Genomic DNA, 24,482 nt, shown 5'->3' on the forward strand with positions numbered 1-24,482 from the left:
ATTTTATAGAAATATCTTGTTGCATATACAAACAATAGTAGTATCAAGGTACATTGTAAACATAATAATAGTAGCAATAGACATAATGATAACACACTGTGGCCACTGCTATAGGGGTACACAGTAAACAGGGTACTGACAATAATACATGATAGTATAATGACAGTGATGTCTCAAGATAAAAACAAATTCAATGGGCCACCAGGGCAAAAGGGTATAAATCGTAATTGGAGATAATGCCTGCAGGGCCTATGGCCTCATTGACATGTATAAGTTGGGGTAGCTTGGTAATTGGGGGATTGAGGTATGAAATTGTAAAGCACAGCATCGGATAGCTCGACGCGTTTCACAGCTATTGTGCCACTCATTAAGAGCATGCACGTTTTGTTAATCCAGTTATTTTTTTGTAAAATTCGGTTAATTCGTTCAATTTGTTTTCGTAATTTGTTTTTGGAATTCGTATTCGGAATTTTCACATTTTCTTTGAATTTACAGATTTTTTCAATTTGAAACGATCAAATCGATACATTTTCGAATTGATCGAAACAAAAATGTTATATTGTTTTTGATTCGAATGCAGCAAAGTGAAAAAACAAAAGAAAAATCTTCATCAAATTATTACAATGATTCTTTAAATCACCTTTGGCTTAACATAAACAGAATTATTTCAAAATGGTACTCTGATAATAAGTAGTGAGAATTCGACTTTAATTTGAGTTTAATGTAAAATTTGATTTGAATTTCAGTCCAAGTTTCCGAAATCCAAGAAAAATGTTGTTACGTTATTTGGAGCATTCGGTAAAATTTGTTTATATTGTAATTCGGGATATGTCCGAATCTCCAAATAACGAAAAATGTGTCCGAATATTAATTCGGAACAAAACGAACCGCACATGTCTACCTACCGCATATTTACTGTGGGAGGTCAGCTCTATTGCGTGAAACCATGTACCTGTACAATAGGTATGTACCTGTATGTCATTGCGTGCAATAGTATGTACCTATACATAATTGTGTGCGATCACACGCTGATTGGACACAGAGGATGCCAATCAGATGCTCGGCTGGACCTGATGTCTGCCGGCCACCTGCGATCATTTCACAGCGAGGCAGAACGGTGTTCTGCCTATGTAAAAGAAGGAAGATCACCGTTCTGACAGGGAAGAAGATGGTGATCTTGTGTTCCTGCTAAGCAGTAACACCGATCTCTGTTTTTATCCAGTCAGAGCATCCCCCACAGCGGCGGCCTGAGCAAAAAACGAATTACATTGTTGTATTCTTCTGCAAATGGTCTGAGATGGCAGTCTGGCTGCTGGAACCGTGAGTCATCCAGTCCTGCTATTTACAGCGGTGCTACAGTGGTGCCCCTTGTTTAACAAGTGGCGTCTGACCCGCCTGGGTCAGAGCTAGGAGCGTTGTGTTGCCTCATGGTAGGCCACAGTCCTCTCGCACAGCAGCAAAGGGGGTGTTTACTTGATGGAACCTAGAAAGCAAGAGAGCTTGAGCCTGGTCTGCTGATCCCTTTATCGCCTCTCCCAGAGTTCTCTCCCTGGAGCAGATGGCTTGCTGGGAGGTGTAGTTCATGGATAGTACTGCAGATCAAGGATGTCTGTTCAGGCGACTACAGTTCCCAAAATGCTCCCTGCTTGGCTCAGGAGTATGATGCGTGTAATCCGAACCCAGCACTAGGGGAATACAGAGACAGTCTAAGAAGGTAGAGGGTAAGTCTGCAGTGCCAGATAACTGTAGTCCACTCTCGGTTACATTATGTTTATGGATATTGGAAGAGGCAGTATCACTTACTGTACTCCCCGCACCAGTCAGCTTCAGAGCTACCCTGTCCTCCCTGATGGAGCAGACGATTAGTGTCCTGTCACTAGGCAGAAAGGGGAGATGCTGTGTTTACACTGGCATCTCCCCGTTCTTCAGCTCCGTGACATGATCTAGGGCACCCGGCGGACATTGAGTCCACGGGTCCCGCGGGCACGGTCACGAAGCTCGCGGCAGGCGCACGCACACGGCGGCAAATTCAGAGTGACGTTTGGGTACGTTACTTTGCCCAGCTGTGCCATTCTGCCTACGTAAATGTACAGGAGCTGGTCGGCAAGTTCTTAAAGAAGTTGCAGTGCTGGACCAGCTGCAAAGGTGGAGTAAGCCTGATGATACCAGAAAGTATTACACCTTATGCCTGTACCCCGTAGACTTATTGAGAATTTAATCTTTGAGTGAGTTGTTTTTCCAACATGGAGTTCAGCTATAAAATGGTTGTAAACCTCAGACATAAAATATGAACAAAGCATATCCCTCTATTGCAGGGATATTCAAACTACGGCCCTCCAGCAGTTTCGGAACTACACGTCCCCATGAGGCTTTGTAAAACTCTGACATTTTCAGACATGACTAGGCATGATGGGAATTGTAGTTCCTGAACAACTGGAAGGCCAAAGTTTGAAGACCCCTGCTCTATAGTGTGTACATGTCTCAATCCAGAACCAGTGTTGCCCACCTACCAGAAATTTACTGACACAACACCCAAAATTTACTGGTACAGCCAAGTTTTTACTGGCGTTTCCAAAAGTTACAAAATTACAGTTTTAAGTGCAAATTTCAGTATTTTGGCTACAAAATAAGTACAATATGCAATTAGCAATATGATTTAAGGTAGGTACTGAAACAAAAAGCATATTTCTTATTTTATTTTTAATATAGTATGCATGCCAGGTGGTCTCTTCAGTCCCCTCCAGTCCAAACAGCACTGACAGTCCCTCTCCCGGCTTGCCTTGCTCCTGTCCCACAGACCTGAATATGAGGCTCTGGCCGCTCCGTTCGGCTCCATTGCACCATGACATCACACGACACACTCAGGCACCACTTCCACCAGACCCGCCCCCTGCTGCCACCACCCAAACACACTGTAGCAGGCACTTGGATGGTCTCGGCCACCTCTGGACCCGAGCTGTGCATGCACAGTTCCGAGCCAAGCGTCACAGCCATATTTTTTTACTGGCAACCTTTTCCTCTTACTGGCATTTACTGGCAGGAGAAAAAGTGCCTGTTTTTTACTGGCTGCCAGTAAAAACACTGACGATTGGCAACACTGTCCAGAACACTAATGCCCCGTACACACGATCGTAATTTTCGATGGAAAAAGTATTTTCGATCGTGTGTAGCCCCATCTGAGTTTTTTCATTGGAAATTTCGATTAAATTCCATCTGAGTTTAGATATAGAACATGTTCTATTTTTTTTCTGATGGAATTCCGTCGGAATTCCGATGTGATTTAACCGTGTGTACGCGGCATTAGTGTAATTTCTGTCTGCTGTTTCATTCCTCTGCTATCAGCATGAGTCACTTCTGACAATCATTCCTGACACCAAGAGAAAAAGGTGACGGGGGACCTCCAGCTGATTGAGAGCCTTAGCTCTGTTCCTGTGTGCTTTAAATATTCAGCGCTTTGAACAGCTCTAGAGAAGAGAAGACTGCAGTTAAACAGTTACAACTTATGTACTGTAGCAGGATTTGTTTCCTCTCTGTGTATCACCTGAGGATAGTCCCCTCACTGGACATATGTAAGGGTTTACAACCACTTTAAGTAAATCCTGTCAGTAACACAGTTTTTGTGTTTGCTGGATAACAGTTCACTGATCATTTCCACCAGTTGACTGGCATTTCTTTTTTATGCTTGCTAAACATCACCTCTTTTTTTTTCTTCTTATTAAATCCCTTTATAATGTCTTAAAAACATATATGAAAAGCGTCATTATGACAAATCACGCATCTCTTCAAATTCATCTAATCATTTTCAGGTTTCTATTAACGCTACAGCAAGCCCGGCACCATGGAAACAGCATACCGCCACCCTTGTGCGCGGCTGACACACGTCCTTTTGTAATATGTAGATGGGAGCATTTGTACTGCCATCATTAAACAGCATTTTCTATTAATATCCTGCAAAATGCCAGCAAAACAGGCAGTGTCTGTCGGACATGGCGGCTCATTAAGTAATGATGTGATGGGAAATGTCACGCGAGCAGTGTGAATAAAGCTCTCACAGCCACCAGCGTTGAATCAGCTCAGATCATATCTGATTCAAGACGGGAAATTTGACAGCAATTATTTAACTTTTGCAAGATAGGTTCATATCTCCAGTTAAACAGTCCAAATGGAAAAAAAATAAGGAATACAGTGCTTAGCATTTTAATTGCCAGATGGCGCAATGGAGTTTCATACTTTCATCATGAATCTGGCGAGAATCAATACTTTATAGGTCATTGATACTGTTAAGCTGTACAGAACATAACTTTACATGCACATGAACTTTAATGGCTTCTCAGTCTTATGCCGCGTACACACGGTCGTTTTATGCGATGTAAAAAAACGACGTTTTTAAAAACGTCAATTTAATTGATCGTGTGTGGGAGAAAACGTCGTTTTATGTCTTCTGAAAAACGACCCAAAAAAATTCAAGCATGCTTCAATTTTATGTGTCGTTTTTCAAAACGTCGTTTTTTACTTCACAGAAATTGACCGTGTGTAGCAAAAAACGACGTTTCAAACGACGTTTTTGAACCCGCGCATGCCCAGAAGCTAGTTATGAAGCAAGCTTCAATGGAAAAAACGTGGTGAACGTAACCTCGCTTTGCTAGAGCATTGTGAAAAAACGATGGTGTGTAGGCAACGTCGTTTTTGAAAATTGAAGTTTCAAAAACGTCGTTTTTTACTTCACAGAAAACGTCGTTTTTTTACATCGCATAAAACGACCGTGTGTACGCGGCATTAGTCTGTAGGGTTCAATATTGAGTTGGCCCACTCTTTTCAGCTATAACAGCTTCAACTCTTCTGGGTAAGGCTGTCCACAAGGTTTAGGAGTGTCTATGGGAATGTTTGACCATTCTTCCAGAAGAGCATTTGTGGGGTCAGGCACTAATGTGGACGAGAATGCCTGGCTTGTGGTCTCCACTCTAATTAATTTTAAAGGTGTTCTATCGGGTTGAGGTCAGACCAGTCAAGTTCCTCCACCCCAAACTTGCTCATCCATGTCTTTATGTCCCTTGGTCTGTGCACTGGTGCTCAGTCATGTTGGAACATGAAGGGGTCATCCCCAAACTGTCCGCACAAATAAATTGTTTAAAATGTCTTGGTATGCTGACACCCTAATGCCCTGTACACTTGATAGGAATTTTCTATGGGTTAAAATCTGATGGAATTTTCTGTCACAATTCCATTCAAGCTGTCTTGCATACACAATGTCAGACTAAATTCCGACCGTCCAAAACGCAGTGACGTAAAACACTATGATGAGCCGAGAAAAAAGGTTCAATGCTTCCGAGCATGCGTCGACTTGATTCTGAGCATGCGTGTTTCTTTCTCCGTCAGGGTTTCACACAGACGATTGGAATTTCACATAGGATTTTTTTCCATCAGAAAAAAATAAAACATGTTCTATTTCCAAACTTTTTTCAATCAGAAATTCCTGTCGTGTGTACAAGGCATAAGAGTTCCCTTCACTAGAACTAAAAAGCCAAGCCCAACACCTGGAAAAACAACCCCACACCATAACCTCCCCTCCACCAAGTCCACACAGTCCTGAACTCAACCCTAAAGAACACCTTTGGGATGAATTAGAGTGGAGATAAAACTCTAACTATAGTAAGTATGGGTTTCTATTACTTTGTAGCTTTGTTTCTTCTGACAACAAAAATTTGAGAGCTGGTTCTTAAATTTTCCGACAACAAAATCCGTTCTCGTAAATTCCAATCGTGTGTGGACAATTCCGACACACGAAATTACATGCATTCTCTGAATCAAGTACGAGACGGAAACGCTCGGTCTGGTAAAACTAGTGTTTGTAATGGAGATAGCACATTCGTCACGCTGTAAGGGATGGAAAAGCACTAGGATAAAAATCGCGAATCGTCTTTTACAAAATTTGTACGTGTTGTACGTGAACTTGTTCTTGGTATTCGGAATTTTCGACAACATTTGTGTGACCATGTGTATGCAAGACAAGTTTGAGCCAACATCCGTTGGAAAAAAAAATCTATTTTCGTCTGTACGCGGCCTTGATGAGCCATGATTAAGCACTAACCAATAGTGTAAAATGCGTAGGCTGTTATCCCTATTTTTTGCTGTGATTTGTAGTGCTTATTTTTTATCTTTTTTATTAATAAAGATGACCATCAAGTTTTTTTTGGAGTGTGGCTGTCCATTTATCTCCTCTATTACTTGCGTTGTCCATTGCCAGCATCCTTGATCTCCTGAGAAGACACTGATTGTATAAGCGTACCCCCCTGGAGCGGTTACTCCCTTTCCCCGTCTGTACACAGCATTAGAATATTGGATGGGACCAGAACAGTAACCACTCAGAAGTACAGTCTTTGGGTTTGAAGTAAATGCTTTTCTTTATTTCTGCAAGTTTTTATATATATATATATATATATATATATATATATATATATATATATATATATATATATATCTTTTTAAATATAGATATGTAGATCTTCATAAAGTATGTGAATTATTTGGGATTTTGTAATTGGTACCTTAAAATGCATCTTCATGCATAAAAACATACAAGTGTAAACTGTCCTTAACCTCCCTGGCGGTATGATTCTTTCAGAAAAAACATGCTGAAAGCGGTACCATTATTTGCAAGGAAATTTGGCGTTTTATATTGTAGGTCTGTAGGTCTGTCATTTTTAGAAATAACTCACTTAACCACTTACCCCCCGGACCATATTGCTGCCCAAAGACCAGAGTACTTTTTGCGATTCGGGACTGCGTCGCTTTAACAGACAATTGCGCGGTCGTGCGACGTGGCTCCCAAACAAAATTGGCGTCCTTTTTTTCCCACAAATAGAGCTTTCTTTTGGTGGTATTTGATCACCTCTGCGTTTTTTATTTTTTGCGCTATAAACAAAAATAGAGCGACAATTTTGAAAAAAATGAATATTTTTTACTTTTTGCTGTAATAAATATCCCCCAAAAATATATAAAAAAACATTTTTTTTCCTCAGTTTAGGCCGATACGTATTCTTCTACATATTTTTCGTAAAAAAAAATCGCAATAAGCGTTTATTGATTGGTTTGCGCAAAAGTTATAGCGTTTACAAAATAGGGGGTATTTTTATGGCATTTTTATTAATATTTTTTTTACTAGTAATGGCGGCGATCAGCGATTTTTTTTTTCGGTATTGCGACATTATGGCGGACACTTCGGACATTTTTGACACATTTTTGGGACCATTGGCATTTTTATAGCGATCAGTGCTATAAAAATGCATTAGATTACTATAAAAATGCCACTGGCAGTGAAGGGGTTAACACTAGGGGGCGGGGAAGGGGTTAAGTATGCCTGGGTGTGTTCTTACTGTGGGGGGGGGGGGGGGGGCCTCACTAGGGGAAACACTGATTTTCTGTTCATACATTGTATGAACAGAAAATCAGCATTTCCCCTGCTGACAGGAACGAGAGCTGTGTGTTTACACACACAGCTCCCGTTCCCCGCTCTGTACCGAGCGATCGCGTGTGCCCGGCGGCGATCGCGCCCGCCGGGCACACGCACGGGAGTCGGGGGCGAGCGGGGAGCGCGCGCGCGCGCCTCTGGCGGCGCGCACGCGCCCCCTAGTGGCGGCTATACGATAGGACGTATAGCTACGGGCTCTCGCCCAGGAGAGCCGACCTGCCGCCGTATAATGACGGTGCGCGGTCGGCTAGTGGTTAAATCTGACCAAACAAGCTTCTAATAGGCATCCCGGGTATGAAATTTTTTTAAAAACAAAATTATAAATTATAATATAATAAATAATTATAAATAATTATAACAAATAATAATATAATTATAATAAAAATTATTCAATAATGTAATCAAATCAAAATCACTGAAATTTGCTCAGTTGCAGAATTGTTGCTGTCATTATTTTTTTTTTTTATGACGAATTTCCCCACAAATCGCTATCGCACATTTCTGCAAGTGATTATAATTTATTATCGCTGTTTTTTAGCTGATCTAAAACCATTTTTGACATAAAAAGACACTTTTGGTTGCTATGGACAATCTACAGTTTGCAGGGAGAAAGAAACGTTTTTATTATATAAAATGACATGCATGACACAGGACAGACCACTAGGGACAAGGGGTGTGTGTTTTTTTTACATACAGTACTGTAATCTATAAGATTACAGTATACTGTATGTAATGTGTTTGTTTACTTTTTTGAATTTGGCGCCGTTCTCCGTCCCCGTGCGTCGTAACGTCGCAGGGAACGGAGATCGGCGTCACACGGAGGCACTGTGTGAATCGAGCGAGGAGGTCCCGCTCGCTCACACAGCGCGGTGGCATCGCTGGATCCAGGGACAAGGTAAGTAACTTTGCCTGTGGATCTAGCGAGGCAAGCCCGAGTCTGACTCGGGGTTACCGCTCGCAGCAGGAAAATCTAACCCCGAGTCAGACTCGGGAACACCGCCAGGCAGGTTAAAGTGGGTGTAAATGCACAAGTTTTTTTTTACCTTCATGCATTCTATGTGCATTAGCCCCCTCTAATACTTACCTGAGCCCCCTCCCGATCCAGCGATGTCCACGATTGCCTTACCTCTCTGGAGACTTGCACTCTTGATTGTTTTTTAGCAGCAGCGGAAGCCATTGGCTTACACTGCTGTCAATCACAGCCAGTAAACCAATCAGGAGACAGAGGGGGTGGTTCCAGGCCACGGCTCTGTGTGTGAATGAACACACAAAGCCGTGGTAAGTTATACCTGTTTATTTGCACTCCTCTCTTTTCTACAGCCTTACAAAATACGCATTTTACACAGCATCACTACACTGCTCAGTGAGGAGAACTCTGAGCCCTGGTTGGAGGGAGGGGACACCCCCCCTCCTCACAGTACACGGGAACATGCACAGCTGTGGTTGTCAATCACAAACTGTGTGTTGACACTCTCCTCTGTGCCACTAGTTATCTTTAAAGCCTTGTAAACCCCATCCAGTTGCTGGCAGGGGATTGTCTGTCGACAGACCTAAATTCTGACTGTTAGTATGCTCCTTTTGACAAATGTTGTTCAACATTCAGCCAACAAATGTTGAGTGACATGCTAGAAAATTTTTGGGCCGACAAAAGTTGGTTGTCAGACTTTCTGATGGTCAGTACACAAGTTGGTCACACAAAAGTTGAAACACGCATGCTCAGAATCAGTGCTTGCCAAACACAAAATTGGCAGATGGGGCCCAAAGGGTGGCGCTCAAGAGCTGAAATTCCTCGTAGTACGTCACTACGTTCATGTTTGTTGACCAACAATTGTGTACCGTTAGTATGCACGACAAGATCTCGCCCTGAAGACAAAAATCTGACGCTCGGTTGGCCAACAATCGGATCATGGATACGAGGCTTAAGAGTCAGGAAAATCTGTCAGACATGGTTAATGCAGATAACAGAGGAACAAAGCAGCAGAGAGAAATCACACTCAGTGCTGTGGATACAGACAAGTACACAGTATAGAAGGATGTGATTTGTTCATATTTCATGTCTGAGGTTCACAACAACTTTAATTTTATAGCCGATCTGTGTATATAAATAAAAAAAAGCACACCTGCCTTTCAGTGTTCCATGGGTGGGTGAATTTTTTTTTAAGCATGAACACACATTGAGGGCCCTTTGAAAATGAATGGGCATAATATGTCAATGGGCAAAAGCATTCATCAATACATGCACTGGTGTTAATAATAAGTTAACACAGTATAAAGAGTTATGTCCATATTTTTGCTTGGTGTGCCGAAACTGATTTCAAATGGTTTAAACAGAAACTCTTATATTTATCTAATCAAATTTTTTCCTTTGCGTGGTTACTATTAGATGTGGTCTGTTTCCTGCAGTTTCCAGGATGGGATTTCATCATTTACTGTATATATACATGAGATCTTGTAGGAGTTATGCAGTGATTGATCGATCTATTTGTTGTTTCATCTTACAATACATATGCCTGGAGCTGTCCTGGAAGTGAAAATCGCTATGCTTTCACTATAAGAAAGGATGTGCAGTATAACTTGGGAGTGTGGCAGCAAAAGATGTCATCCTTCAAAGGACTAAAATGTGGCTCATTTAATAGTCTGAAAAGATTGGTACTTATGTACTGTTTACTATATAGACTCTTGAACACAGTAGTTTTTGTAATATTTTCTGATCCCATACTTAACATTTCAGCTTTTTATTTTTTATTTGGCAGGAGTGAGTAATACCGAACCTCGACCACCGGGCAAATCACCAAATTTCAGCATCAACTGGACGATGGGAAGTCCTGACCTAGAGATCATTAATGCTACAACAGGAAAGAAAAGCTGCGGTGCCCCCTCCAGGCTCTGTAAATACTTGTTATACGCTCGCTGGTCAAGACTTTGTGGGAAGGTATGGTCTCATTTCTCAGTTCTTCATTTCCAGAGCTATTAAAAATGTATCAGAGATTGACCTAAATATTACAAATCTAGGACTAAAGCAGGATGTGTAATTAGCAGCTGTTCTACTTCTCTATCCCATTCCTCAGTTCAGATGGACTAGATTATATCTCTTCAGTTAACTATATTAAATACATATATGCATATGAGCTTCTGTTCATAATGTATATTTCATGTCCTGTTTTATGTAGAAGGAATTGATTTTTTATTATTATTATTATTATATGAATTAGAGAGGACTGATCTAAACTGTTACCTGAAACAATCCACCAAAAAACCCAAATCATGCAAGAATTATAATACATTTGTTGGATTGGTGATGTACCTGGTATATTGGTAGTCTGAAGACAAAACTTTACAACATCAGTTCACATTTGCAACTCAAAATTCAAAATGTTAATTTTAAAGCAAACCTATGTTTTGCCCATCAAGGACAAATAACAGGTTTTCTTAACCACTTAACCCCCGGACCATATTGCTGCTCAAAGACCAGGCCACTTTTTGCGATTCGGGACTGCGTCGCTTTAACTGACAATTGCGCGGTCGTGCGACGTGGCTCCCAAACAAAATTGGCGTCCTTTTTTTCGCACAAATAGAGCTTTCTTTTGGTGGTATTTGATCACCTCTGCGGTTTTCTATTTTTTGCGCTACAGCGACAATTTTGAAAAAAATGAATATTTTTTACTTTTTGCTATAATAAATATCCCCCAAAAATATATAAAAAAACATTTTTTTTCCTCAGTTTAGGCCGATACGTATTCTTCTACATATTTTTCGTAAAAAAATTCGCAATAAGCGTTTATTGATTGGTTTGCGCAAAAGTTATAGCGTTTACAAAATAGGGGGTATTTTTATGGCATTGTTATTAATATTTTTTTTTACTAGTAATGGCGGCGATCAGCGATTTTTTTTCAGTACTGCGACATTATGGCAGACACTTCGGACACTTTTGACACATTTTTGGGACCATTGGCATTTTCATAGCGATCAGTGCTAAAAAAATGCAGTGGATTACTATAAAAATGCCACTGGCAGTGAAGGGGTTAACACTAGGGGGCGGGGAAGGGGTTAAGTATGTCCCTGGGTGTGTTCTTACTGTGGGGGGGGGGTGGCCTCACTAGGGGAAACACTGATCTTCTGTTCATACATTGTATGAACAGAAGATCAGCATTTCCCCAGGACCAGGAGCTGTGTGTCACGGACGAGCGGGGGGGCGCGCGCGCACGCCCCTAGTGGCCGCAAAGAGAGCCGACGTAGTATGACGGGCTCTCGCCCAGGAGAGCCGACCTGCCACTGTAGAATGACGGCGGCTGGTCGGCAAGTAGTTAAAGCGGAGGTTCACCCTAAAAAACATCTATATACCATTACATCCAGCATACTTCAGCCATCTACAGTATGCTGTTTTTTTTTTGCTGTACATACCGTTTTATCGTTATTTTCCCCCCGGCATCCGGGTTCTGGCTCCCGCGAGAGTGGGCGTTCCTATTGAGAGGTTAGATGATTGACGTCTGGTGAAAAACTTTCCTCGGCGCATAAGGCGCGTCACCAGTTTTCCATAAATAACCGACCTGCGAGTCGGCTCTATATGGCGCCTGCGCAGTCAGCTCTACACAGCAGGCGCAGGCGCCGTATAGAGCTGACTCGCAGATTGCTTGCATTTTCTGGAGCATTTGCCAGGACATCTTCCCAGAGGGGACACATAAAGCAATAAAGACAAAAAAACAGAAAAATTGTTTTTTGGTTGAAGTGGGCCTTCAAAATGAACTGGTGGGTGGAGTTGCGAATCAGGGTGCAGAGATCAAATTTCCAGAGCCTTTTGAGGAATGTAAAAACCATGTCAGGCCTTGTTCACACTTATGCCCGGGGGAAATAGGCAGCCACCTCCCAATCATCCACTCTAAGCTACAATGGTGGTTGGACGGGGTGTTACACGTGTCAACTACCCCTATCACTTTCCAGGGGGCAGCAAGGACTGCTGCAAGTGTGTATGAGCCTCTAGTGGTTAAGCCCATCATTGTGTCTGCAAATACGTATTTTTCAATTGATGCACATTATAATTTTCTGCCAAAATACTAATTTACGCTGAATTGATTTTGTTTAAAATGGGTAGGCAAGTGCTGTGCCATACTAGACTTGTTCATAAATAAAGGAGGAATAAATGTCTGCGCGTCCCTTGTCTTTTGTTATACTACCTCGTTTGCACATAACAGTAATGAATGCACATTACATGGCAGACTGCAGTCTTCAATATTTAGTTTTTTTTTCATAATAATAGTAATCAAAGCAAAGTTCCTTCCCAGCAATTCCCCAACACTCTCAGGTACTTATCACCAGGAGAGATAAATAAAAGCTTATGTGCATTACCGACAAACGCATTTTACACACTCCGTTAACTACACGGATGTCTCAGCCTGCATTTAACAATCCTATACTCCGATATTTATGAGCATTTTAAGGTTGGCAATTAGATACCAGTCAGTGAAAGAGCTAATTGAATTTCTAAATAAAAGCTCTCTTCATTACTCACAACAGGGTGACTTATTACTACCAATATTGACAAAATAATTCTTTTTCCTAAAGCTGAGAAGGATTTATTGGCACTTGCGATTCTTCTCCATGTTGTGCGATATAATTATATATCATCTGAAGTACTGGTCAATTAAATTCTCTTTTAGATAGGGATCTATGAAATACCCAGCATAGACAATGAATGTGGTGTTTTTCCTTTTCCTGGCCTTGAAGTTGGTATGACCACTTACATTTCTATTTACTAAGAAAAGGGGGTTTGTACTAATTGAAAAAAACACATAACAACCAATTAGATTTAATCTTTTATTGCTCTTACAACAAACAGAAAGGGGTCTATGTATAAAATACCGTATTTTCCCGGCATATAAGACGACCCTCTAATTTTCCAGGAAAAATGTTGGTTTTGGGATATACTCGCCATATAAGACTACCCCCTTCCTACTAGTCTTTCTGGAAGCTGAGGGGTAGCCAGAACCTCTGACAGAAACAGGCTTTTTTCAAATCTCACTGTGCCATTACATTACATGCCTCACTGTGCCATTACATTACATGCCCCCACTGTGCCATCACTTGCCCCCTCTGTGCCATCACTTGCCCCTACTGTGCCATTACTTGCACCAACTGTGCCATCACTTGCCCCCACTGTGCCATCACTTTGCCCCCACTGTGCCATCACTTTGCCCCCACTGTGCCATCACTTTCCCCCCACTGTGCCAACTGATTTGTTTCCAGGCCGGTGACAGTCTCCGTGCTGCGAGTGTCCATGATTTGAAAGCTGCGCCTTCTTCTCAGTGTGTCCTGTGATAGGCGGAACACAAATTTTCCCAGCAGCGCCTCTGTTCTGTGTTCCGCCTATCACGGACGTCCTCTCGTCCGAGGATGAGAAGGCATCTGTGATAGGAGGAACACAGAACAGAGGCACTGCTGGGAAGATTTGTGTTCCGCCTATCACAGGACACGCTGAGAAGAAGGAGCGGCTTTTAAATTATGGACGCCCACAGCTCGGAGACTGTCACCGGCGTATAAAACGACCCCCGACTTTGGATGCATTTTTTTGCATCCAAAAAAGTCGTCTTATACGCCGGAAAATACGGTAGTTGCTTTGTTGTACAGGCACAATGAATGATCGCCACATTTTTTTTTTGTAATATGGTTATCACCAATAGCCATCATCTCCACCTAGTGGCTCTAATGCGGTATTTTTCTGAAATCACTCAATAAAGAATAAAAATAAAAATAAAAAATACTACGTTATGGTCACTAGATGGAGTTCAAGCGTGAACCCAAAAATCAAACAAGAAAAAAGTGAGCGCTGTAAATATTTTAGCAGCTATAAAAAAGGTATATTAGATCGCAAAAAGAAATGTGAAGCACTTCCTGTCTATAGTAAAACAATACATAACAGTCCTCCAGTATAGATAAAGTACCAATGCGTGAATTTGTGACTGGATTTCACCAAGTCTTCAGTGTCACCCGGAATAATTCCGACAATGTGCGTGATATGTCCAACCATTTACCAGAAACTGAATAAAAACCAGCATAAGATAAACGTCCAATATGCGATAAACATCACCCAATGTGCTTGGAAACAGTTTGTCACACACGTGCACCTCCACCAATCTGTCCACTCACCAGATATTAAACCATAATGCGCCTTTGGGTCATACTCTGAAGCAAAGAGACATCTCGCGCTGGTGTGTTGGTAGAAAGGTGGACCTCAGAAAACTCAGTCACTGTGCAAAAGAACGAGGAAGGCTCTGGCCGAAACGCGTTAGCATTATAGATTTAGTTAGTGCCCAATAAAGATTTGTAAGAAGAAGCAATTGTGTTGCCGGAATTTCTTGCTACTGTGAAAAAGAAAGCTCATCCATTGGAGCCAAAATGATGCTTTGATAGTGTAGTAGTTTATTTAAAATCAAATACAAAAGCTGCAGCATAAGACCAAAAAAATCACATATTCAGTCACCGCTCCTGCCTGCCACGAGGATGTGGTGATGATGATGTCAGCACGTAGGCCCATCCCAACACATTTATTAGTGATCACATAATCTCTGTTCTTAGCTGTATAAGGATCTCAGAGGGCAGGAGGAGAAGCAGCAGCATATTAAACTTCCCAGTGAATGGCTGTGCAGGGGGTCGGGTCAGCACCAGTCTGATCATTGGAGGAGAGCAGCCTGAGTTCCCAGCACAGCCAGAAAACCGACCATACTGTGCTCTCATGCCTAGTGTAGTCGGTTTTTAATAGGAAAGCAGAGGGACTGACAGGATCACCAGGGATTTCACATAAAGGAAGCAATACAAAGAGAACAGGATACTTTTAAAGCGGGAGTTCACCCGAAAAAAAACATTTTTAACATTAGATTGAGGCTAATTTTAGTAAGCAGAATCGGGTGTTCTTTTTAAAATGAATGCAGTACTTACCGTTTTAGAGATCGATGTTCTCCCGCCGCTTCCAGGTATGATCTTTGGGACTGGGCGTTCCTATTTGATTGACAGCCTTCCGACGGTCGCATACAGCGCGTCACCAGTTGCCGAAAGAAGCCGAACGTCGGTGCGGCTCTATACGGCGCCAGCGCACCGACGTTCGGCTACTTTTGGGAACTCGTGACGCGCTGTATGCGACCGTCGGAAGTCTGTCAATAAAATAAGAACGCCCATAGCCGGAAACGGCGGGAGAACATCGATCTTTAAAACGGTAAGTACTACATTAATTTTTAAAAAGCACCCGATTCTGCTTACTAAAATTAGCCTCAATCTAATGTTAAAAATTTATATTTTGGGTGAACCTCCACTTTAAATACATGGTACATATACTTTATTGTCAAAAGTATTGGGACGCCTGCCTTTAACACGTACGTGAACTTTAATGGCATCACAGTCTTAGTCTGTAGGGTTCAATACTGAGTTGACCCACCCTTTGCAGCGTTAACAGCTTCAACTCTTCTGGGAAGGCTGTCCACAAGGTTTAGGAGTGGGTTTGGGGTGGAGGAACTTCACTGGCCTCAACCAGATAGAACACCTTTGGGATGAATTTGAGTGGAGACTGTGAGCCAGGCCTTCTCGTCCAACATCTGTGCTCACAAAAGCGCTTCTGGAAGAATGGTCAAACATTCCCAAAGAACACACTCCTAAACCTTGTGGACAACCTTCCCAGAAGATTTGAAGCTGTTATAACTGCAAAGGATGGGCCAACTCAATATTCAACCCTACAGACTTAAACAATAAAGTTTACGTGCGTGTGAAGGCAGGTGTCCCAAAACTTTTGACAATATCGTATATCAGGAATATGAAAGGTTAGATTAACATATTCTTTAACTACAATAATTTTGGCCTTAAAGTGGAGTTCCATCCATAAATATAACATTACATCAGTAGTTTTAAAAAAATGTCATTAGTCCTTTACGAAAAAATATTTTTTTTTTAGATGCCTTCAAAGTGTTGTTGCTAGGCAGAATAGTTAATCTTCCCACTTCCTGCACCTAGGTGCTTAATGCTTCCTAACCTACACCACACAGACTCCTGGGAATGTAGTGGGTGTAACTTTCCAGGAGTCTGTGCATTCCCCAGTCTCAAAGAATCATGTGACTTGGACAGCACAGGTGCTGAAACCTGATCTGACACTGCTTGTGCAGCACTGAGCATGTGCGAGATTTGCAAGGCTGAAATCCAGGAAGTCATACAGTCTGGCTTCATGATGCCCACACTTAAGATGGCACCAGTCAATTTCTATTTTATAAAGTGTCTAAATGCTGTAACAACCTAACAAAACGGACCTTAGTTTACAGACTAACTTTACTAGAATACATTAAGCTTGTGTATTACAGGGGTATTTATATTTAAAAAGTGAAATTGTGGCCGGAACTCCGCTTTAAGTATAACTAAAAGCAAAAAAATGTTATTGATTTGGATAAATTGCAGAGGGATTATAATGCATGCCAGTTTTTATTGTTGTCTGTGCCCCGTTTTGCCTATATTTCTACTTTAAGATACACTTCAAATAGGTAATGCTAGTCACAGGCTTTAATTACACAGATGACCGCTAGCCTTAACAAATCTGAATATGATAAGCAAAAATCTAAACATGGAACAGCAAGCAAGCAAGATCTTTCCAAATCATGCTTTCAGGTACATTTTACAATATTAACTCAAATAAAACAAGTTTACACAAATAATACACTACAGTCTTAAGCAGGAGGCCCTACTTATGATGATCTTTAACCACTTAAGCCCCGGACCAATATGCTGCCTAAAGACCCAAGGGGTTTTTACAGTTCGGGACTGCGTCGCTTTAACAGACAATTGCGCGGTCGTGCGACGTGGCTCCCAAACAAAATTGGTGTCCTTTTTTCCCACAAATATAGCTTTTTTTTGGTGGTATTTGATCACCTCTGCGGTTTTTATCTTTTGCGCTATAAACAAAAATAGAGCGACAATTTTGAAAAAAATGCAATATTTTTTACTTTTTGCAATAATAAATATCCCCCAAAAACATATATAAAAAAAATGTTCCCCTCAGTTTAGGCCGATACGTATTCTTCTACCTATTTTTGGTAAAAAAAATCGCAATAATCGTTTATCGGTTGGTTTGCGCAAAATTTATAGCGTTTACAAAATAGGGCATAGTTTTATTGCATTTTTTTTTTTTTTACTACTAATGGCGGCGATCACCGATTTTTTTCGTGACTGCGACATTATGGCGGACACTTCGGACAATTTTGACACATTTTTGGGACCATTGTCATTTTCACAGCAAAAAATGCATTTAAATTGCATTCTTTATTGTGAAAATGACAGTTGCCGTTTTGGAGTTAAACACAGGGGGCGTTGTAACATTTAGTGTTCACTTAGTGTGTGTTTACTACTGTAGGGGGGTGTGGCTGTAGGACTGACATCATCGATCGAGTCTTCCCTATAAAAGGGATTACTCAATCGATGCGCCGCCATAGTAAAGCACGGGGAAGCCGTGTTTACACACGGCTCTCCCCGTTCTTCAGCTCCGGGGAGCGATCGCGACGGAGTGGCTATAAACGAATAGCCGCGCCGTCGTCTCGGATCGCTCCCCGAGGCTTACCGACCGCCGCATGTAGCGGGGGGGTCCCGATCGGACCCCCCACCCACGTCAAGCAGAGGACGTACAGGTACGTTGATGTGCCTGTCCGTGCCATTCTGCTGACGTATATCTACATGAGGAGGTCGGGAAGTGGTTAAAGGTTTTGTTCACCAGTTTATTAAATATTGTACAGTTTATCCATTCTCTGTAAACTTACTAAAGCTATACAGTACAGTGGAACCTTGGATTACAAACATAATCCATTCCAGGCGTATGCTTGTAATCCAAATCACTCGCATATCAAAGCAAATTTCCCCATAGAAGTCAATGGAAAGGAAGATAATTTGTTCCGCATTGACTTCTATGGCATGCAATACCGCATGTGGCCAGAGGTGGGGGGTCGCTGGACAGCCTTGGAAATATCAGGGGACAGCTCAGCTGATCTCAGAAACCCTCGGAAAGGCTCGGAAACAGTATTCCCGAGTGATTCCGAGTTTTTCCGAACGGCTCCGAACCGTTCCAAGTGTCACCGGCGCCCCCGCACATCTGGCCAAATTCGGTACTGCACACCCCATTAGCTTGAATTCAGCTCGTTTTGCAAGACAACCCTCGCAAACCGAGGATTTAAAAAAAAAAAGTTGCTCGTCTTTCAAAACGCTCGTTAACTGCGTTACTCGTAAAACAAGGTTCCACCGTAAATTGATTACAAAATGTATATTTAAGAATGCTGTAGATCATTCCACTAACAAAATGACTGTACTGTGTGTTAACAAGAATGAGACCATAGTATCAAACAGAGGAACCTACACCGACAAGTCTATTTTATGGCTTTCTATTATACTGTGCTGTTTCCTAATAAAAATTGCACGAAACAGCGAGGTCTTTTGGGGGTACACGGCTGCACAATAATATTCTCATGCCTTGCTTTGTTAGAGAGAATTTTTATTTTCCTCACGAAGGACTGGATTCATAAAGCCACAATTCCCTGTACTGCACTCTTCCTACAATTTAAGACATTTGTTAGCCGGCAACACACAATCCCACCGCAGTGCCAGGGATCAGGGCCTAATGAAGTTTGGCTTATGAACCTTTTAGCAGCTGTGTAGATGTGTATTTCCTCAATCCCTTTAAAGGTCTCAGTATTTGTCATCCTAAGTTTTACACAGCTTACGAAAAATCACGTTTTCCCTTTATTAATACTGACATGTGGTACATCTATGGATTTTTACTCTAAAGGGTAAGTTCACCTTTGTACAATTTTTTTTTCTAAATTCCAGCTCCCCTATGCACCAATAGAACATTCATGTACATTTTTGGCAAAAATATCAAAGCTTTCCCTTAACCCTCCTGGCGGTATTCCCGAGTGTGGCTCGGGGTGAGATTTTCAAGCTACGATCGGTAACCCCGAGCCACACTCAGGCTTGCCTCGCTGGATGCAGAAAGAGGTTTCTTACCTTTTCTCCGCGATCCAGCGATGAATCCCCGCAGTGTACGGTGGCCGGATGTTCCGCCTGATGCTCTGTGTTCCTCCGATTCCCTTCCCTGCGAGCGTCGCGACGCAGGGGGGCGGAAGGGGGGGCGGCGCGAAATTCAAATCGTATAAGTAGAAACAAAGTAAAACACAGTAAAACACACTGATACTATTGGATTAACATTTTAAAAAAAATACAGTGACCTTTGATTGCCCCCCCCCCCCCCAGTGCTTTCCAGTGCCCTGTCTGCAGAATTACTATACCAGTGTCTGTATACTGCACAGCAATCATGGCAAACCGCGCCTCTACTTCAAAATCATTATGCGACCTGCTGCCAAACAGCGACAGCGATACCGAATCCCTTACGGAGGAGCTGAGTGACAGCGATGTGTGGGAAAGTTCGTCGGACCTGGGACAGCACTGCCTTCATAGTTTAAAGTTGAGAAAAAAATCACTTGCCAGCCCCTTCTCATACACCGCTCCTCCTGTGTCAGTGTCATTGTAAAACAACGAAGCTTGTAAATATCTCATTAGCTCAGTTTGTCTGCTCTCCTCCTTTCACTCCTCCTCTTCTGAGTGTAGCTTTAGATTGGAGGAGGAGAGCGGTCACGTGACCATCTATGTAATGTCAAAGGAGAGCAGCCAGGTCAGGTCAGTGGAAAAAACTGAGCTATTGAGGTATATGGAAGCTTCATTTTACAAGTGAGTGACACCGGAGGAGCAGTGTGGAAGGGGCTGACAGTGACTTTTTTCTTAAAGCAGTTGTAAACCGCATAAACTTTCCCCCCCCCCCCCAAACCTGCAATGCAAAAGGCATAATAGGCTAGTATGCACCGCATACTAGTCTATTATGAAATACTTACCTCGGAACGAGGTGACCACCACTTACCTGGTCCACGCCGAGCAGGATGTCATCTTGCTCCGGCGTGTCTTCCGGGTATCGCCGCTCCAGCGCTGTGATTGGCTGGAGCGGCGATGACGTCACTCCCGCGCGTGCGTGCGGGAGATTTAAAATCGGCAGGGTCCGGCGATGCCGGTCCTTCAGCCGTGGAGTCCCCCCTGCGCATGCGCCGCCCGCATTGCGGGGGTAATATCTCCTAAACCGTGCAGGTTTAGGAGATATTCTCCTTACCTACAGGTAAGCCTTGTTGTAGGCTTACCTGTAGGTAAAAGTCCAAATAGTGGGTTTACAACAACTTTAACTGTAGAGTATGCTGGCAGTGCTGTCCCAGGAAAATGGGGGTCTCCTGGGAGTGCAGGGAGGGGGCTGTATACTGGATGGGGGCTATGTACTGGGGAGGGGGCTGTATAATGGATGGGGCTGTATAATGGATGGGGGCTGTATACTGGATGAGGGGGGCTGTATACTGAATGAGGGGGGTTGTATAATGGATGGGGGGCTGTATACTGAATGGGGGGTTGCATACTGGGGAGGGGGGCTGTGTACTGGGGAGGGGGCTGTATACTGGATGGGGGGGTTGTATACTGGATGGGGGGCTGTATATTGGGGAGGGGGACTGTATGCTGGATGGGGGCTGTGTACTGGATGGGGAGCTGTGTTCTGTATGGTGGGATGTGTACTGTGCAGGGGGAGGGGGCTGTATAATGGATGGGGGCTGTATAATGGATGGGGGCTGTATACTGGACGAGGGGGACTGTATAATGGATGGGGGGCTGTATACTGAATGGGGGGTTGCATACTGTGGAGGGGGGCTGTGTACCGGGGAGGGGGCTGTGTACTGGATGGGGGGCTGTATATTGGGGAGGGGGACTGTATGCTGGATGGGGGCTGTGTACTGGATGGGGAGCTGTGTTCTGTATGGTGGGATGTGTACTGTGTAGGGGGAGGGGGCTGTATAATGGATGGGGGCTGTAAAATGGATGGGGGCTGTATACTAGACGAGGGGGACTGTATAATGGATGGGGGGCTGTATACTGAATGGGGGGTTGCATACTGTGGAGGGGGGCTGTGTACCGGGGAGGGGGCTGTGTACTGGATGGGGGGCTGTATATTGGGGAGGGGGACTGTATGCTGGATGGGGGCTGTGTACTGGATGGGGAGCTGTGTTCTGTATGGTGGGATGTGTACTGTGTAGGGGGAGGGGGCTGTGTACTGTAAAGGGGGCTGTAAAAAAAATGTTTCCTTAAACTTCCCTCTTAAAATTGGGGTACGTGTTATACGCCTGTGCGTGTTATACGCCGATAAATATGGTACATCAAATTTTATTTTTGCTTGAACATGAACATGAAAATCAACTGAGCTTCACCTCATTCACTGAGCTATAGGTAAAGTTTCCATGCAAAGTGCAACTTCTCTTGCAAAGTGAACAGTCTATTTGCCCAAAGTGACCCAAAGTCACATGACTGGATCGCAAGCATTAATATTGAGGTCGGACAAGTGATTTTGTAGAAGAGATTAATCGATGGTACAAATCATTAACACCAGTGATTACAGCTACTTGTGAATCGCTAGATGTGTTGAGATGTGCTTAGCTACAAATCCCAATGTGAGCAACATTCCATAGAAATGCTTTAGGAGCAATTGTTGCCAGTGATTTTGCAACCAATATGAAACACTGCTTAAAGCGGTGGTTCACCCTCCATTACAACTTTTTAGCATGAAATGAGGCATAGTAGCGCGAGCTACAGCATGCCTGTCTTTATTTTTTTATCCCCGTACTCACTGTGCACTCGTAGATACAAGATTATGACTCCCCGCGGGGAATGGGCGTTCCTATGGAGAAGGAAGGTGATTGACGGCCGGCTCTGGCACGTCACACTCCCCGAAGACAGCCGGAACAGGTCTCGGCTCTTCACGGCGCTATACGGCGCCTGCGCACAGACTATGCGCAGGCGCCGTGAAGCGCCAAATCCTATTTCGGCTATTTCCGGAGAAGCGTGACGTGCCAGAGCCGGCCGTCAATCACCTTCTCTCTCCATAGAAACGCCTATTCCCCGCTGGGAGTCGTAATCTTGTATCTACGAGTGCACAGTGAGTACGGGGATAAAAAAATAAAGACAGGCATACTGTAGCTCGCGCTACTATGCCTCATTTTATGCTAGAGGGAAAAAATATATTTTTTTTATTAATAGGGTAAACCCCCGCTTTAATCTCGATGGGTGAGAGACAGCAACAAATGGAGTTAGCGTTTCATAGAAAAGCAGTACAAATTTCTTAGCGAGAAATTGCTTTCGAAAAACGATTGGGGATGCTGCAAAACATCAGCCTAAATTTTACATCAGCCTAAGGTGGATCTTTTTTGAAACAATATACTGTAAGTTGTGGTATGTCAGGAATTTATTTGTGCAGCAAGCACTGCAACTATGCTAATATCTGAAAGGTCATATACAGTGCCTGGAAAAAGTATTCATACCCCTTGAAATTTTCGACAATTATGTGCCACTTTGTGTTGGTCTATCACATAAAATCCCAATAAAATACATTTATGTTTTTGGTTGTAACATGACAAAAGGTGGAAAATTTCAAGGTATGAATACTTTGTCATGGCATTGTAGCTTAACCTAAATGATTTCAAGATTCAAAAATTATTGGAAAGACCATAAGGGTCCCTAACATCTGAAAACGCTGGTTGCTTGGCTGTCATGCATATCCTTTCTTCAATGATAATAGTAGTAATGAATGTATTGACTAGTAACCATCAGCTTGGCAAATAATCTGCAGGGATTTCCCCTCACTTCCTGTTTGGCTATGGGACAGGAAGTGAAGGGAAATCTCCCCAATGGGACATATGCTTTAATCCGAGTTCTCTGCAATTTACTGCAGCCATAAAAACTGAATACTAAATGCTTATGTTTTCTTCTTGCAGTTGAGCACACGAACCCAAAGTCACAAAGAAATTCCCTCAGTTTACTGTGAAGCGAAGCTGGTGATCCCTCAGTACCAATGTGTGAAGCAGAAGCTCTTTAAAGCCATCCAGAAAGCAGGCCTAGGCACCTGGGTGAAAAAGCCTCCAGAACAAGAGCAATTTATATTACCTCTGTAAACGGCAGTTCCCCCTCTATGCCGTGACTGGGTTCTCATGGGACAATACAGACTGGCAGAATTTCTCTGCTCCATGTGCAAAGTTTGTTATCATTATACTGAATTAGATTATTTTTGTAATAAAGCAAATACATAATATTGATAAAGGACATGTTTTATGTGCTTGCGCCTTCACGGTCAGCCGGGACGGTACTGTGCAGGTTTCGAGCTTGTCCAAGTTGGGGGTATAAAATGTAGGCAGGCATGTTATTTGTAGATACCCACAGCAAGTGCAGCTCACTGGTTTAGGGCCCTACCTCACCAGCCAGCTTAGAGCTTAGGCCCCGTACACACGGCCGAGGAACTCGACGTGCCAAACACATCGAGTTCCTCGGCCAGTTCAGCCCTGAAGCCGCTGAGGACCTCGGCGGGCCGAGAGCTCCCATAGAACAATGAGGAAATAGAGAACATGTTCTCTATTTCCTCGCCGAGGTCCTCGTCGGCTTCCTCGGCCGAAAGTGTACACACGGCCGGGTTTCTCGGCAGAATTCAGCCAAAAACTCGGTCGGAAGCTGAATTCTGCCAAGGAAACTGGTCGTGTGTACGGGGCCTAAGATTGCTACTAAGGCCAAACTCCCACCAAAACAGTTGTGAATAGAATAAAAAAAAGGTTAGAATATCTGTCAGGCTTTTATTGCTGTATGTGACCCGACCGAGGAGATGTCCCATCACCTTTGATAAGATTAGCAAAAGAGGGGTCATCAGGACTAAAAGGTGCAAACAGCAATAAAAAAAATGTGCAGCAGTTCTGGATGTTCCTTGTTCTTTTTAAAAAAAAAAGGGTTTTTGTTGATTTCCAATTTTCAAATTAGGGAGATTTACCATCATTTCCCAGTCCTGTGACCCCATATCACCAATAGGACCACAGGCAGCAATAAAACCAACAAATTATTAGCTGGAACTGGACTTCAAATAGCTAGTGGACCTAGAATGTCACAACAA

The 24,482-nt window shown here is 43.0% G+C and overlaps 1 protein-coding gene across 1 annotated transcript in view; it reads left to right on the top strand.

Moving 5' to 3' along the window:
* Positions 1-23,815, top strand: part of ADARB2 (adenosine deaminase RNA specific B2 (inactive)) — a 411,353-nt gene extending 387,538 nt beyond the window's left edge. Inside the window, exons 9-10 of the mRNA XM_040352667.1 lie at positions 10,222-10,400; positions 23,326-23,815. Coding sequence (XP_040208601.1) covers positions 10,222-10,400; positions 23,326-23,502 — 356 coding nt within the window. The 3' untranslated portion in view covers positions 23,503-23,815. The remainder of the gene's footprint in view (positions 1-10,221; positions 10,401-23,325) is intronic.
* The last annotated feature ends 667 nt before the right edge of the window (positions 23,816-24,482 follow it).

The sequence above is a fragment of the Rana temporaria genome, chromosome 5, assembly GCF_905171775.1.
Source record: "Rana temporaria chromosome 5, aRanTem1.1, whole genome shotgun sequence".
NCBI classification, from domain to species: Eukaryota; Metazoa; Chordata; class Amphibia; order Anura; family Ranidae; genus Rana; species Rana temporaria.